General features: G+C 37.5%; 1 protein-coding gene across 1 annotated transcript in view; it reads right to left on the bottom strand.

Annotated features, from left to right (window-relative positions):
• LOC106872408 (trimeric intracellular cation channel type 1B.1) overlaps window positions 1-1,871 on the bottom strand; it is a 46,937-nt gene extending 45,066 nt beyond the window's left edge. Inside the window, exon 1 of the mRNA XM_014919405.3 lies at window positions 1,070-1,871. Within this exon, the coding sequence (XP_014774891.1) occupies window positions 1,070-1,199 (130 nt within the window). The 5' untranslated portion in view covers window positions 1,200-1,871. The remainder of the gene's footprint in view (window positions 1-1,069) is intronic.
• Between the last annotated feature and the right edge of the window lie 13,125 nt (window positions 1,872-14,996).

Below are 14,996 nucleotides of genomic sequence, written 5' to 3'. Positions count from 1 at the left end.
ACACTGAAAGGATGAAAAGCAAATTCGATATCGGCGGAATTTGAACTCAAATTGTAAAGCCGGACGAAACTCCGCCTAGCATTTTATCCGGCATGCTAACGATTCTGCCACCACGGTGCCTTAATGCCATCACGCAGTCATTACTACTTTTAGGCACAAAGCTGCAATTAGATTTATTCTAGAACTAGATTGTAATAATACATATGAAAAAAAAAATTTAATTAATTATTTTAGGGCAACATCGACGTCAGTGTGATTCGAAATCAGAACGTAAACTAATAGAAGGCACTCTCTTCGAAGGTTCTGCTTATCCGGCTCACCTCCTCACCAGCCTGAATATAATGAAGCTTATATATATACATATACATATATATATATATATATATATATATATACACACACACACACACACACATATATATACACACATACATATTCACACACACACATATATATATATATATATACACGCACACGCATATACACATATATACACACACGTTAATTATATAATTGAAACAGGCAAAGAAATTCAGGAACAACACCTGAGAAATCTCTCTGAAACAAAACAGGAAATATTAAACACAGGCTCTCAATCGCAATTAATGTCATAACTGAAATCACATTAATTTGAAAGCACTGCAAAAAATACTATGAATAAAAATTCTTCATTAAAACCACCTCACACTCCCCCACTGATTTTTGAAACTGAAAGAGAAACTAGTCTCTTTCACAGCATGTCGGCTATTATTATTATAGACTTGCTCTTAATGTCAAATGAGATCGGTAAAACGAGCACCAGTGATGCATATTGAGTCGAATAAGTAGGCATTTATCACAAGAAATTAATTAGTCTTATGCTTAAGCAATCGTGTTCGGTTCCCACCATAACCACGTTTTTCATCATAATGAACTAAAAATTATTTCATCAAGATTTAAATTAAAAAAAAATTTAATAAACTATATAAGTTGTGACAAAATAATTATTTGCTATATGTATATATATATATATATATATATATATATATATATATATATATACACACACACACACACACACTGTCCTTACCTGAATCCTGGTTTGGGGTGTCCTCGCGAACAGACAAGCACATCATCGTGTAATGTGCTATGTCGAAATACGGGTACATTTTCAGCTTGGTGACCGTTTGAGCGATGTTCAAGAATGTCTGAGGATCCATGATGTTGGTTAGCGTTGAGAGATCCGTGGTGGTAAAATGGGGAGAAAAACTTAAGATAACGAAACAGAGATGAGGATTGAAAAATGTCAGAGCAGAGGACGAAGAATCTGCGGATGTCTTGCGTATAGGCAGGGGTACTTTCTTATTATTGACAGGTGATGACGGCTAGATTTTTCGTCCGTTATTCCCCACTCGTCACCAAAACTGCTGCTACTACTGGTTCGTAATATTGCCACTACTGCTGCTGATTTTCTTGTTGGTTTAGTTAGTAGGAGGAGGTAGGTATTCTAACGGGGTTTCGGTTTTATTAACGGGGAATCGTTGCGAAGTGATTACCGAGAAGATATTTATTACTAACACTATTAATTGATTGTTATTATTATTTCTATTGTTACTCCTGCTATCAAACAGGAAAGATAGGAAGGGTAACGAACTATTTATTCAAGAATATGTTAGAGTTATGAAAGGTGAAAAGAGTTTATAATAATAACGTCCCTCCTGATTCCGACGATTTTTACTAATACTACCAGTACTACTACTGTTGCCGCCGCTAACTGTATGGCTAATTACACACTGATGCATAAACCATTCAAGATATCTCATAAACACGCTCAGCTTTGCTAGGCTCTATCAAAGCGCCCTCTTTTAGCACGACGATGAAACTTCTCGCTTGATCAATGTTAGTGAGAGTATGGTCTCTATTACCAAGGACAGATAACTCCTTTTAGCGTTGATTTTTACTACATCCAGCTACTTTTTCTTTGCATTTCTCTGGCTCTTGATAAAATAAATGACACTAATGGACTACATTCGGTCCAGTTGATTCGGGTGTACAGAAATTCGTAAATATTCATGGCCTAGTAACAACGTAAGCAATCATTATTTAAGCACAAACAAATTTCGCCGTAATCCGATGGATTGGCATATATAAAATTCATGCTGTATTTAGTTACGGCCCTTTATATTCTGCGTTCAAATCTTTCGTGGTCACCTGTGCACGTAACACTGGCTCGATAGAATAAAGTGCTGGTTATCTTAGATGTGAAAGGAATTATTACTGGCAACTTAAGACTTCATCGTTTATTTCTTCGGTATCGATAAACTAAGCAGTCGTATGAGTGTTGATTTAACGTAATATATGTTCCACTCTTACAAATTTGTAGCCTTCTACAAAAATTAGAAATCCTTATCTAATTGCAATGAAAAATCGCCGGAACTGACCATTCATGTCAACAGCCCCGATGAAACAATGTTGTACTGGGGTATTTGCAGAATCGTTAAGGCATCGGATAATTCCTTGCAGAATTTGTTTAAGGCCCTTTCCATTCTGAATTCAAGATTGTCTGAGACCTGCCATTACTTTCATCCCCCTGGGGTCAATAAAATACAGCTTTCAGTCAAATATGTATGTGGGCAATACTGTATGGTTAGTTTTGTTCCGCTATGAAGTAGTATGCGGTACAAATCCCACTATACAATATTTTGGGCGAGTATTTTCTACCATAGCGTTGAGGTGACTAAAACCACGAGTGGAATTTAGTGGATGGAAACTGTATAGAAGCCCATCATGTCTGTGTGTATACTCATACATATGTATATGTGTATATATATATATATATATATATATATATATATATATATATATATATATATATATATATTCTTCTCCATTTTCTTATTGCTATATAAATTTAGGGTAAAATAACCCCCCTTTTACCCGCACCCACTTATTACACTTGGTATAACACTAGTGTAACAATAATTGGGTACCCTCCCAGCAGTATATTGGATAGATACTATCCCTTAGTGGGCTGAATCCTCAACCCCTAACTCTCTTGCATTATATATATATATATATATATATACATATATATATATATACATACATATTCTCTTTAAAGAGGTCTTAGGCCATCAGGTCTTGGGGTCTGACAATACGCTATGAAGTTAAACCCTTTATGGACGGGAAACTCAGGGTAACCCCATAAACCGGCCTTCACCAGAAAAAAATATAGACCGCTCTACTTCTTAGAGTGTGCTTCTTCTCCGGATTCATGCTTTCCTAAAAACGGTGTGTGTGTGTGTGAACCTCATTCAGTTAGGGAAAGTAGTAACTCTCATGATATATTGGTTTCAAATTTTGGTACAAGGCCAGCAATTTCGGGGAAAGAAGTAAGTGGAGTACATCGACCCCAATGGTCAACTAGTACTTATTTTATCGACCCTGAAAGGATGAAAGGCAAAGTTGACCTCGACGGAATTTAAACTCACAACATAAGGGCGGACGAAATACCGCTGCTAGCGAAAAAAAAATTTCCCACGAGAGTTCCGGGCCCCAGTTATGAACTCATTTGCATACAGCCAATCAAGGCTCAACTATCAAACTAATTTATGAGCGCATAACAAGTGATGAGCGATAAGATGAGGTCACTTGGGTAAGGAATAACCCATGCTTCTTTTCTTTTTTAAGAACGCTTGTTGTTCTTGTTCTTGTTTCAACCATGGCTGCCTCTGCGTAGTTATTTGTCCTGTTGTTTACTTTGTACGTTCAACATCAGGATTGCCTCTACATTCTCATCAAACACAAGTGAAAAGCTAAGAAAATTTTTTCTACCTTAAAGTTTCTCATTTTGTCAATGACTTCTAGAGCCTATACCCAAAAACTTCTTTATTGCTAAGACCTTTTGTGGTTTTTCACACAAAAAACTTCACGGTTATTTCATCCTAACAACTTTTGAGCAATTTCCTACATGTTTCACGAGACGTCAATTCATTCTTACACAGCGTCCTCTACTTGCTGAAAATAGCAGTAAAAATGCACAGTTACATTTCAGTGAGTACATAACATTTATTGATGTTTACTTGTTCTCAGTTCAGCATATTTCACACCTCTCCGTTTCTCTCGGCCGGAGAATGGAAGAGTTACTGGCTTATTTTTATTTGCATCGAGATCTTTTGTTCATTTTCGCTCGCAGCTCCGAATTCATGACAGCATTCGCCACCATAGTCAACACGACTTTAACTACGAACGACAAGATTCGCCAATATCATCAACATGATTTCTACACATACACAAGCATTTCTCCTTTTTGAGTTCGCACGGTCGTTTTTTTTTCATCTTGGGTTAAGAAAATTTTTCTTCGAGGTTTTCGCTAATGGTCGTACAGAGATTTGTCTGTCGACCGTCTGTAAAAGCGCATCTCTTCAAACACCAACATCACCGAGCGACCTCTTCGCCACCAGCTTCGTTCAACCAAGATTACCACCGTGGCGACAACAACTACTACTACCAACTACAAGCATTTCCCCGACGTCGCCAAGTTTCAACAGGACATCATTACCACCACAAATACAGAACACAGCTATATTACAGTTCCTGCGCCGACGTCTTCACCATCAATGTACTGTCTACCACAATGTCGTGCGCCAACAACCCCACCACCAGGGACACACCAATATCAACACACTCGGTTTTATCGACTCTGTTAGAGTGAATGTTTCCACTCACGATCAACAGACCAAATTTCCTTGTGTAACTTTTATAGAATATTCCGTACCAGGTAACCGGTCACAACTGGCATCCGACGCTCAACTATAGCTCTGCCAACTGACCACGACTTCCTGAGTACAGACATTGTCTCATTTGTTTTTTACTAGGTGGCATTTACTGCCCATATTGCATGTTTTTCTTTCATTCCTTCAATTTGTACATTGCATGCATGTATCACACGAGTGTACATTTCATTTCTTTCATTTTTCTTTGTGTGTTTGTGCTACATCTTGTGGGTGGTTTTCAGTGGCCATCTTGCCTCAGGCGTTCCAACAAAAAAAAAATATTATCGTGCGTTCCACACTGGCAAGAGGAGCCCTGTAGTAACGCCGTGCGCATGCGTAGTCTCACGCATGCGTGGAATTCAACATACCAAGCTTTCCCGCTTTGATCTGTCTCTTTCTTGCTGGCCAGCGATTGAGCATTGGACGTGTTTAGCTGTCTCTCTCCATCTTTCGAACTTACGCTCGACAGCTCGCTCACATCTACATACCAACGTCCCAACAACCATGCTCACACACACAGAAGACGTCTCAAAGAACAAGAGCTAAATATGTATATATTTATCACCTGAATAAATGTTGTTTAAGTTGATAGTCTGGAGTTCAGCGTTCCGTTAATTTCTTAATTTTATATAGGAAAGTCAGGTATACATTTAATGATGTATAACCCACTTTCCTATAACTCTATGGGGAGAAGGTTGCTAGCACATCACCCTCTACCCACATTTTTCCCATCCACATCTTTACCATATGGGGCCCTAACAAAATCCGATAATAAGTACAGATGCAAATCTGTCTAATTATTTGTCTCCTTCTAAAATCAGGCATAACTTGGCGATCGGTCGACTTACAACACCGTCCTTCGTCTTGAGTTTACTTGGTAGAGTGTGTTTGTTAACTTGACAACAAGGCCAAGGTGAGCTCTGGTTGGCTGTATACAAATGAGTTCATTACTGGTTTCTGGAACTCTGGTAGGAAAAAAATTTTGCATACTGCTGAGCAGTTTCCTGGCGAGCTAACGATTCTGTCACCTCGCCGCTTTAACTCTCTCCCTCTCTCTCTCTTTCTCTCTCTCATAATATATTAAACTCCTGAAACATACTCCTACAGCTATATTGGTCGGTGACTTGTCTGCCACCAAAGCACAACGAATTTAAATCCACTAGGGAATTTCAGTTAACATGCAGTTAGTGTCCATAAAAAAGAGGAAGTAAATTATGTGATAGCAGTGAAATCCCACTATTTCATTAAATTTATATAACAAAAAACGATGCATAGAACGTGCATATAGCTTTTTCGCGACCACTGAACCTATCTTGTCATATATGCTCATCATATGGACAGAATGTTAATAAAGCGTCACTCGTTCAGCATTGAGTTTGTTTCTTGGAGGGTATTCACCGGCCTTCAATAATCTGTGTATGGATGCTCACATCGACGGATAAACAAAAATTTTAATATATATAGCCGAAATTAACATTGGAAGCCTACTCATCGGATATCAGATGAGTCCCTGGTAATGTTCATTGCGTTATAATGAGCCAAAGTGTTTCTTATGTACGATCGAGGGTCTCATCAGACAGCATTTTCCTGTTTTCCTCTCTACTGTATCAAACACCTGATTCCATTTATGCACATATTTATGAAATTTCTCTTTTATATTTTGTATTTATGAAATTAGGGGATTTCATTATCGTTACTTCGAGCACAATTTACTCTTATATTATTACAACTCTAAACTGGATATTAACCGCAATTTCCACGCGGTCATTCGACCTGCCAAACATAGCAGATAAAAATCTTTCAAATCATACGCTAATACAGAAGACAGGCAAGATTAATTAAATAATGTGACGCCGGGTGCAATGTTCTTGGGAAATTACGAAATAATCACTGCTAGAATATTTCTGATCATAGGCCGTCTAGGTCCAGATTGATCAGGGGCTAAACAAATTTATGTATAAAAATAGGCGTCAACTCCAAAATGGCTTTTAATTACACCAAATATCAGTGCAACATCTATATATATATAAAATTGAGAATGTATGTCTGTGTGTGTCCAGAACTACACAACTAATTTCATTCAAATTTTACACATGCCTTACTTAGGTTCCCGGTTGTGTTTTAGTCAAAAAATTTTTTTAACTTCTTGCATACTTCCAGCCCACAGCAACATCATATCTCCTCCACTATTTAAGTATTACGTGTCAAAAGTGAAACAAAAACACTCATGTCATTCGAACCGGAATCTCAAAAACATTGTTAGTATTACATTTATGTATTTCTAATCAATTCGGAGATATTTTCTATCGAGTTGCAGATTTTCAACAATGCATTTGGTGATTATTTGCTTTATTTCTCGGGCAAAATTTACAACTTAGAATAAAAGAATAAAATTATTATTTCATTCAAAAATTGATGAGCTTTGTTTTTAGTGATGACTTGAAATGGTAAATATTTTTTCTAACTGTATTTGCTTGAAAAAACATACTTTTCTTTATATTAAGCAATTCATTATAATAACTTTTACGATGTGCCTAAATAAAAACCATCGTTATAGATCAGCATTTCTCAACCTTTTTCGCGATTTGGCTTCCCTTGGAGATTGAAAAAATTTATTTCGGCTCCCCTGTATTGATGAAAAATTTAATCCAGCTTCCCATGTATCTGAGATAGACCGGCCAGCCCATGACAAATCTGACAAAAGGGGGGACCCACAGAATTACCATCTCACGAACTGCATCTGAAAGTTGGCGCGCCAATCATGCTGCTAAGGAATTTAGATGCTGCAATAATGTGCAATGGTAAGCGGATGATTATCAAAAAATTGTGCTCCCGAATTCTGTAGGCAACAATCTTGAATGAACCGGCCGCTGGCTAAGACATACTTATAACTCCCATGTCCCTTACCCACTCCGATACGACCTACAAGTTTAAACAGATGCAATTTCCCATCAAACTCTGCTTTCCCATCACAATCAACAAGGCGCAGGGACAATCAGTGCAAGCGGTTGGTTTGAATCTGACAGAGCAAGTATTCTCACACGCACAACTGTACGTTGGCTGTCCCCATGGTCTTTCTATTTGTGCACCCGAGGGAAGGACGAAGAATGTTGTCTACCAAGAGGCACTCCAATGATAACAACGGCAACTTCAACTGCTCCAATTTCAACTCCGCAATTTTTTCATCGTCCTGCCAGCCCACATAAGTCCAGTTTTGCTTTGCATTCCTTACTAACTCACCATGACATTCTTTTTTTTCTACCAAGATCTGTCGCCCAAACACCACTTCGTATCCACTTCTTCCTCTTTTTTATGTCTTCGTTTCTCTCTTCGCGTCGTTCTCTGACCGGGTGAAACCGGGCTTAGCTGCTAGTTTTAAATAATCGAAGAAACATTTTCTTGGGGAGGGGGCCATAGGTTCGCATTTCCAGGATTTTCTCATTGGAATCATACACTGAAATATTTCTTAAATAATGACGTAAAACAAAGAAAGATCATTAGTGAATCAGCTCATGTACATGTATCGGAAACCTTATATACTTTACACAAATAATATAATTACGTTTTCAGGCCAAATTGTGTAATTAACACATCTCGATTTGTTCTGAAAATGAAAAAATATGCATTCACCGTTCAATCCCTGGTTAACCAAAAATATATTTTATTTGATAAACATATTGTTTACACAAATATCGAATCACGGACGCGTTTAACAAATAAATACAAAAATAGAATATTAAATTGGAAAAAAAGATCCTATCGCATTTTTGACATGATCACTTTTTAAATACTTTTACACTTTAATGGGTTTTTATCTTTCTTTGGAGATTAGTTTATATCATAGTGGTTACATTCGTATCGATTTTACCTTGTTAAAATTATTTCATATCAGATACTGCATGCTGCATTAACTCAAAAGGGTTTCTTAAGCAATAAAAGCGGCAAGAAATATTTCTTTTGCCTATGAAAATGAAGCTTTAAGTGTCCGGACATGCCCATGAAGGTCTGGCAAGTTTCGCCTGGGAATAATTTTTCTCTCGCAGATTCGCCTCAATCTGGACGACCAACTTCTGTTCATTCTGAGCTTTTGAAAATCGTTGTTGGGGAAAATCCCCAGCAAACCGCACAAGAATTAAAAAGTTCAGTTCAAGTCACATTTCGATCATAAAACGCTTCCATGAACTAGGAAAAGTGTATCTAAACGTGGTCAATGTGTCTATAGGAATTTGAACCTCAAACACAAATTTGCTGTCATGAATGAACTACATCATTTCCACGTGTACAACCTAAAAATCGATCAATCAGTTTGAAACTATATCATAAACATCATTTCAAATATTCTTGAGATTCGCGCCCTTTTTCATTAGTTAAGCAGTTTTCTAAACTAAATCATGGTAGAGCGCTGTTGGCATTTCAAGCAGGACAGACCTCGGCTCCCGCGACAAACAAGAAAGGAACCTTAACAAATTTCGGTTGACTCATATCTTTTTTGTATCTTGCTTTCTAGATAACAAGTTGCCGAGCAATTACAGTTAAGTCAATCCCTACATCCTGGTCTCGTTACCAGTGAGGATTCAATAATTTATGTATGTATTAATATATATGCTTAGCCTTCCTTGGATCTTTTTGGTTTGACGGGCAACACTTGTTTTCTTAACGAAACACTTTCAAACTTGGGACACTGGTAGAATGTGTCATATAAAACATCTTTTTTCTCTTAGCCTTCTTAACAAAAATTAGTTCTTAATAAGTTATTTCATGTTAAAGTTGTCGTATTTCTGTAATTTCAACCAATCACTGACGTCTATTCAGCTGAATACAGTTAGTGCTCTTTTTATAAACAATAATTTTTACCGGTGTCAAGAGTGTTATTCCCTGTTTAATTATATCATTATTCCCTAGTAAGGGTTTAGGGTTTTAGGGTTCGGGTTTTAGAGTTAGGGTTTTAGGGTTAAGGTTAGGGTTATGGTTATGAGTTTTAGGGTTAGGGTTAGGGTTATGAGTGAGGTTATGGCAAAAACTAACCCTAACTCTAAAACCCGAACCCTAAAACCCTAAAGCTAAAACCAGTACAAACGCACGAACGATGTCATAAATAAGAGTAACACGGGTAGTTGTTGTTGACAAACAACGGCACTAATTTTATTCAAGGGAAAAGATCCCATGACACCGTTGTTTACATTCCACGCCATTAATTGTTTTCACCTCAATAGACGTCAGTGATTGGTTGAAATTACCGAAATACGACAACTTTTTACATGAAATAACTTCGAATACAAAATTTTTTATCTGTTCTATAATACAAAATATACAAGTATACGAAGTTTGAAAGTGTTTCGGTACCAAAAACACTACATAAAACATTAATGAAAAATGTTGCCCGTCAAACCAAAAAGATCCCCTTCCTTTAATAAAATCTGTTGCTAAATGTTCCCGGGTTGGCTTTTGTTGTAATATATGCAGCCAGCTTTATCTCAAACTATTATAGCAACACCATCGACTTTGACAATGATAGGCGCAGGCGTGGCTATGTGGTAAGAAGCCTGCTTCCCAACCGCATGGATCCGGGTTCAGTCCCACTGCGTGCCATCTTGGGCAAGTGTCTTCTTCTATAGCCTCGGGCCGATCAAAGCCTTGTGAGTGGATTTGGCAAACGGAAACTGAAAGAATCCCGTCGTGTGTATTTGTATATATGTGTGTGTTTTTGTGTTTGTTTGTCCTCCTCACTATCGTTTGACAACCGCTGTTTGTGTGTTCACGTCCCCGTAACGTAGCGGTTTGGCAAAACAGACCTACAAAGAATAAGTCCTGGGTCGATTTCTTCGACTAAAAGGTGGTACTTCAATATGGCCGCAGTCAAATGACTGAAACAAGTAAAAGAGTAACAAACCGCAACAGAGTATTCATTGTCTGACTACTTTTGAGCTTGATCAAAGACTTGCCTTCTGCTTGTTCTTGAAGAGTAGAGTTGCTATCGACCTTTCTTAGGTAGACCCGGCTCAAGTGATGGAAAGTGAGCTCACTATAATCATATCCAGCGAAAACGACAATGACTAGCATCCAATAAAAAGGGAGAATCCACCCCCAAGCAAAGTCTGCATCAAAAAGAGATTTGCTCTGTGTTTTGTTGGGTATGAAGGGTGTTGCCTATTATGAATTGTTAAGCCAAAACGGAACAATTCTCAAATTACACTGCATAGCAAAACTTTTATATATTCATTTGTCTTGGGTCAGTACGTGTTAATTCATATTTGCCTCTATCTAGAAATCAAAGGAAATGACTTCAAACTTTGCTTTTGTGACCTGGACATCAATGTTTTAAAACTGGCCTATTTTCCATTACATTTCGGACAGATTCAGCGTTGAGTGGCTGAAGCAGAATATCATAGAAAAATATTCTGCTCAATACCATAGATTTACATGTCAGTTGCTTGACCTTAAACACTTGAGCATGTCTCTTAGTGGCTAATAATATGTGTGTCTCTAATTATGAGCAGAGGGAGCATTATAGCCATGCTTTTAAAGGGAGATTCTTCGGGGTTTGAATAAATATAACAAAAACAAAGTTTGAAGAAAATATTAGCCATTTTTCATACTTTCTAGCGGTAAGCAAATAGGAAATAACAGTTGCTACTCAAGGACAAAAATCGTGTTACACAGTGTTATCATGGAGAATATATCAATATTTACGTTTCGTGTTGAGTAGCATTTTACTCAACACTTGAGCCAAAAGTTTACTTGATGTGGATACTCTCCCAACTTAATCCAAGTTTCCCTCGTCGGAACCCGTGAAGTAAACCACACTGTCTGTCTGTCTGTCTGTCTGTCTGTCTGTCTGTCTCTCTCTCTCTCTCTCTCTCTCTCTCCTTCTCTCTCTTTCTTTCTCTCTCTTCACCCCATCCATACTGGGGCCACAAATTACATCCACAAGTTGCTGGCTCGGGTGCATGTCTAGTGGTTAAGATGTTGCACTCATGATCATGAGATCATGGTTTCGACTCCCAGGCCAGTGCGTTGTGTTCTTCAGCAAAACAGTTTTTTTTTTACGTTGTTTCATCCCACTCGGTTGTAAATGAGTTCCAGTAATAGCTGGGAAGTAAACTTTGCGACAGGCTGGTGTCACGTGCAAGAGGAGTGTTGAAATCATAGTCACCTATACAGGCTAAATTCCAGCCTTATGAGTCCTAGGGCTCATGACAAAGCCGGGTCCTAAGTCAAGTAGAAGACAATTTTTCCAAGCTAATGCGTATTGAAACTGAACCCGAAACCTCGTCGTTTCGAAACGAAATCTTTAATCACACAGCCATTTCTACATCCGTAATCGTACCTAAACTTCTCCGAACATCTTATCGGTTATGTGTCACTACTGAAAGTTTACGATAAAGAACTTCAATGTCTCAAACTTGACCATGATCAAAGTTCGAAATATCAAGTCAACCAATTTCGTGTGTGTGTGTGTGTGCGCGCACACACACACACACACACACAAATGTATTTACACACACACATATATATATATATATATATATATATATATATATATATATATATATATATGTAGTGAAACTACCTCCCGCCATTAGATACAAACTACTATCGCCATTACATATAATCTTCTCATTTAAATATAAATAAATGCGAGCGTAGTAGAGAACCCATTCCTTGTCATCACGTGACTGATTATTATTCGAATCGGCAACTTCTTCGAACCGTTCTCGCCAGAACGCAAACTGACCAATCATAGCCCCTAATAAGGTCACGTGATAGAGTATTAAACTGAAGCATTCGGGAGCCAATAATTCGCCTTAAATAGATCAACTCATACCCAACAAATTTGTCTCGGTCCAGTTTCTCTATAGAGACTGTTCCGTGTACCACACGACAGCAGCAGCAACAATTAGCCAGCGACCACTTCAACAGCTTCGTCCAGCCAACGATGACCACCGCCGTCGCCACATCAGCAACACGTTTCTACGACTACTACCAAGCAGCCTCAATCACCACCAGCGTCAACACGACTTACTATGTACACCAAACCAAACCTCCGCGGCACATCTCTCTCTTCGATTCTGTTAGGTGACTCAGCTTCACCACGATAAATAAACAGACAAGAGTTCTCAGCCAGCGACGAACATCTGTATAACAAGAATCACGGCCCGGCATCGATGCCACGACATCACAACTAGTGATCAGCTCTGCCACACTCAGCCTCCCCAACTTCACATACAGAACTTTTCCTATAGTGTACTAAAGAACTGGTATAATTGCTCACGTGTTATTGACTCTTTCTATTTGCTGTAATAACTCACATACACATACATGTATCACTCACATACACACTTTTCTTTGTATGACGGCCTGTCTTTGATTATGTTCTTATATGTCGCATTCACACTCTCACACAGACATACACTTTAACGCCATAATAAATATCTCTGTTATTCATCTTATACGGTTGTGGTCTTTCATTACTGGTCATCTATGTTATCGTCGCATAACATATTTTGTATATCATCATTTGATATATAATTGTGTGTTCGACCGTGTGACACGTTTAAATAAAAGGAGTCCTCTGTTTTACCATCCGTCACCATTCCTCCTTTTTGAGTTCGCACGGTCGTTCCTTACATATATATATATATATATATATATATATATATATATATATATATATATATATATATATATATATATATATATATATAATATGTAGTATTAGGATAAAAACTTTACAAGAATTTATCAAGTAGTTAGCGTGAAAAAACCTCATAAGGAAAAAAAAAACCCATCATTTTTTCCCATAAATATATATAATTTAATTTATATAAGGGCATTACTATACAATAATGTCTCACGCTTAGAGGGACTCCATAAGTCAAAACTACCAAAATAAGCACATTTTTACCGATCGCAAGGGAATGCAACTTTCAAAGCTAACCTCCTAAAAACTTTTAACTTAACGGTAAACCAATGGTTTCATAATTAATGCAGCAAACTATGCAGTAAACTGCATCTTTTATTCATCAATACACGTATGGTCAAGATACATAAAAATAAACAAAAATCAACATACCCTGATGTATTCAACAGTACATAGACGATTATTCATCCTTATATACCCATGAAAGAGGCGGGCTTTTAAAGTTAAATGATGGGGTTTTTTCCTTATGAGGTTTTTTCACGCTAACTACTTGATAAATTCTTATAAAGTTTTTATCCTAATACTATATTATGAATAGGATCTTTATGATTTGACGGGCAACACTTGTTTTCTTAACGAAACACTTTCAAACTTGGGACACTGGTAGAATGTGTCATATAAAACAACTTCTTCTCTTAACCTTCTTAACAAAAAATTGTACATCGCAAGTTATTTCATGTTAAAGTTGTCGTATTTCTGTAATTTCAACCAATCACTGACGTCTATTCAACTGAATACAGTTAGTGCTGTTCGGTGTCAAGTGTGTTATTGCTTGTTTAATTATATCATTATTCCCTAGTAAGGGTTTAGGGTTTTAGGTTTAGGGTTCGGGTTTTAGGGTTAGGGTTGGGGTTAGGGTTAGGGATAGGGCTATGGTTATGAGTTATAGGGTTAGAGTTAAGGTTATGGCAAAAATAATCATAACCCTAACCGTAATCCTAAAACTAACCCTAACTCTAAAACCCGAACCCTAAACCTAAAACCCTAAAGCTAAAACCAGTACAAACGCACGAACGATGTCATAAATAACAGTGACAAACGAAATATATACCGCTGATAGTTGTTGTTGACAACGGATAGTTTTTGTTGACAAACAACGGCACTAATTTTATTCAAGGGAAAAAATCCCGTAACACCGTTGTTTACATTCCACGGCGTAATTGTTTTCACCTCAATAGACGTCAGTGATTGGTTGAAATTACCGAAATACGACAATTTTTTTACATGAAATAACTTCGAATACAAAATTTTTTATCTGTTCTATAACACAAAATATACAAGTATTCAAGTGTTTCGGTACCAAAAACACTACATAAAAAAATGTTGCCCGTCAAATCATAAAGATCCTATGAATAATTAGAATATATTCAGTGCTGAATATTATTCCGTAAAAGCACATGTACCGAAGTGTAACTTAAAAAGCCCGCCTCTTTCTTGTACTCCACGGAATAACTCTTTCTTTTTTCACTCATCTTGCCTGGGGGACAATGGAGTCAAGCCAAGGGAGTCAACTCCGTGCATGTGCGCTTAGTGCTGACTTT

Source organism: Octopus bimaculoides, chromosome 8, assembly GCF_046866305.1.
Source record: "Octopus bimaculoides isolate indiv1 chromosome 8, ASM4686630v1, whole genome shotgun sequence".
In the NCBI taxonomy this organism is placed as follows: domain Eukaryota; kingdom Metazoa; phylum Mollusca; class Cephalopoda; order Octopoda; family Octopodidae; genus Octopus; species Octopus bimaculoides.
This window is presented reverse-complemented; position numbering and strand designations above follow the sequence as displayed.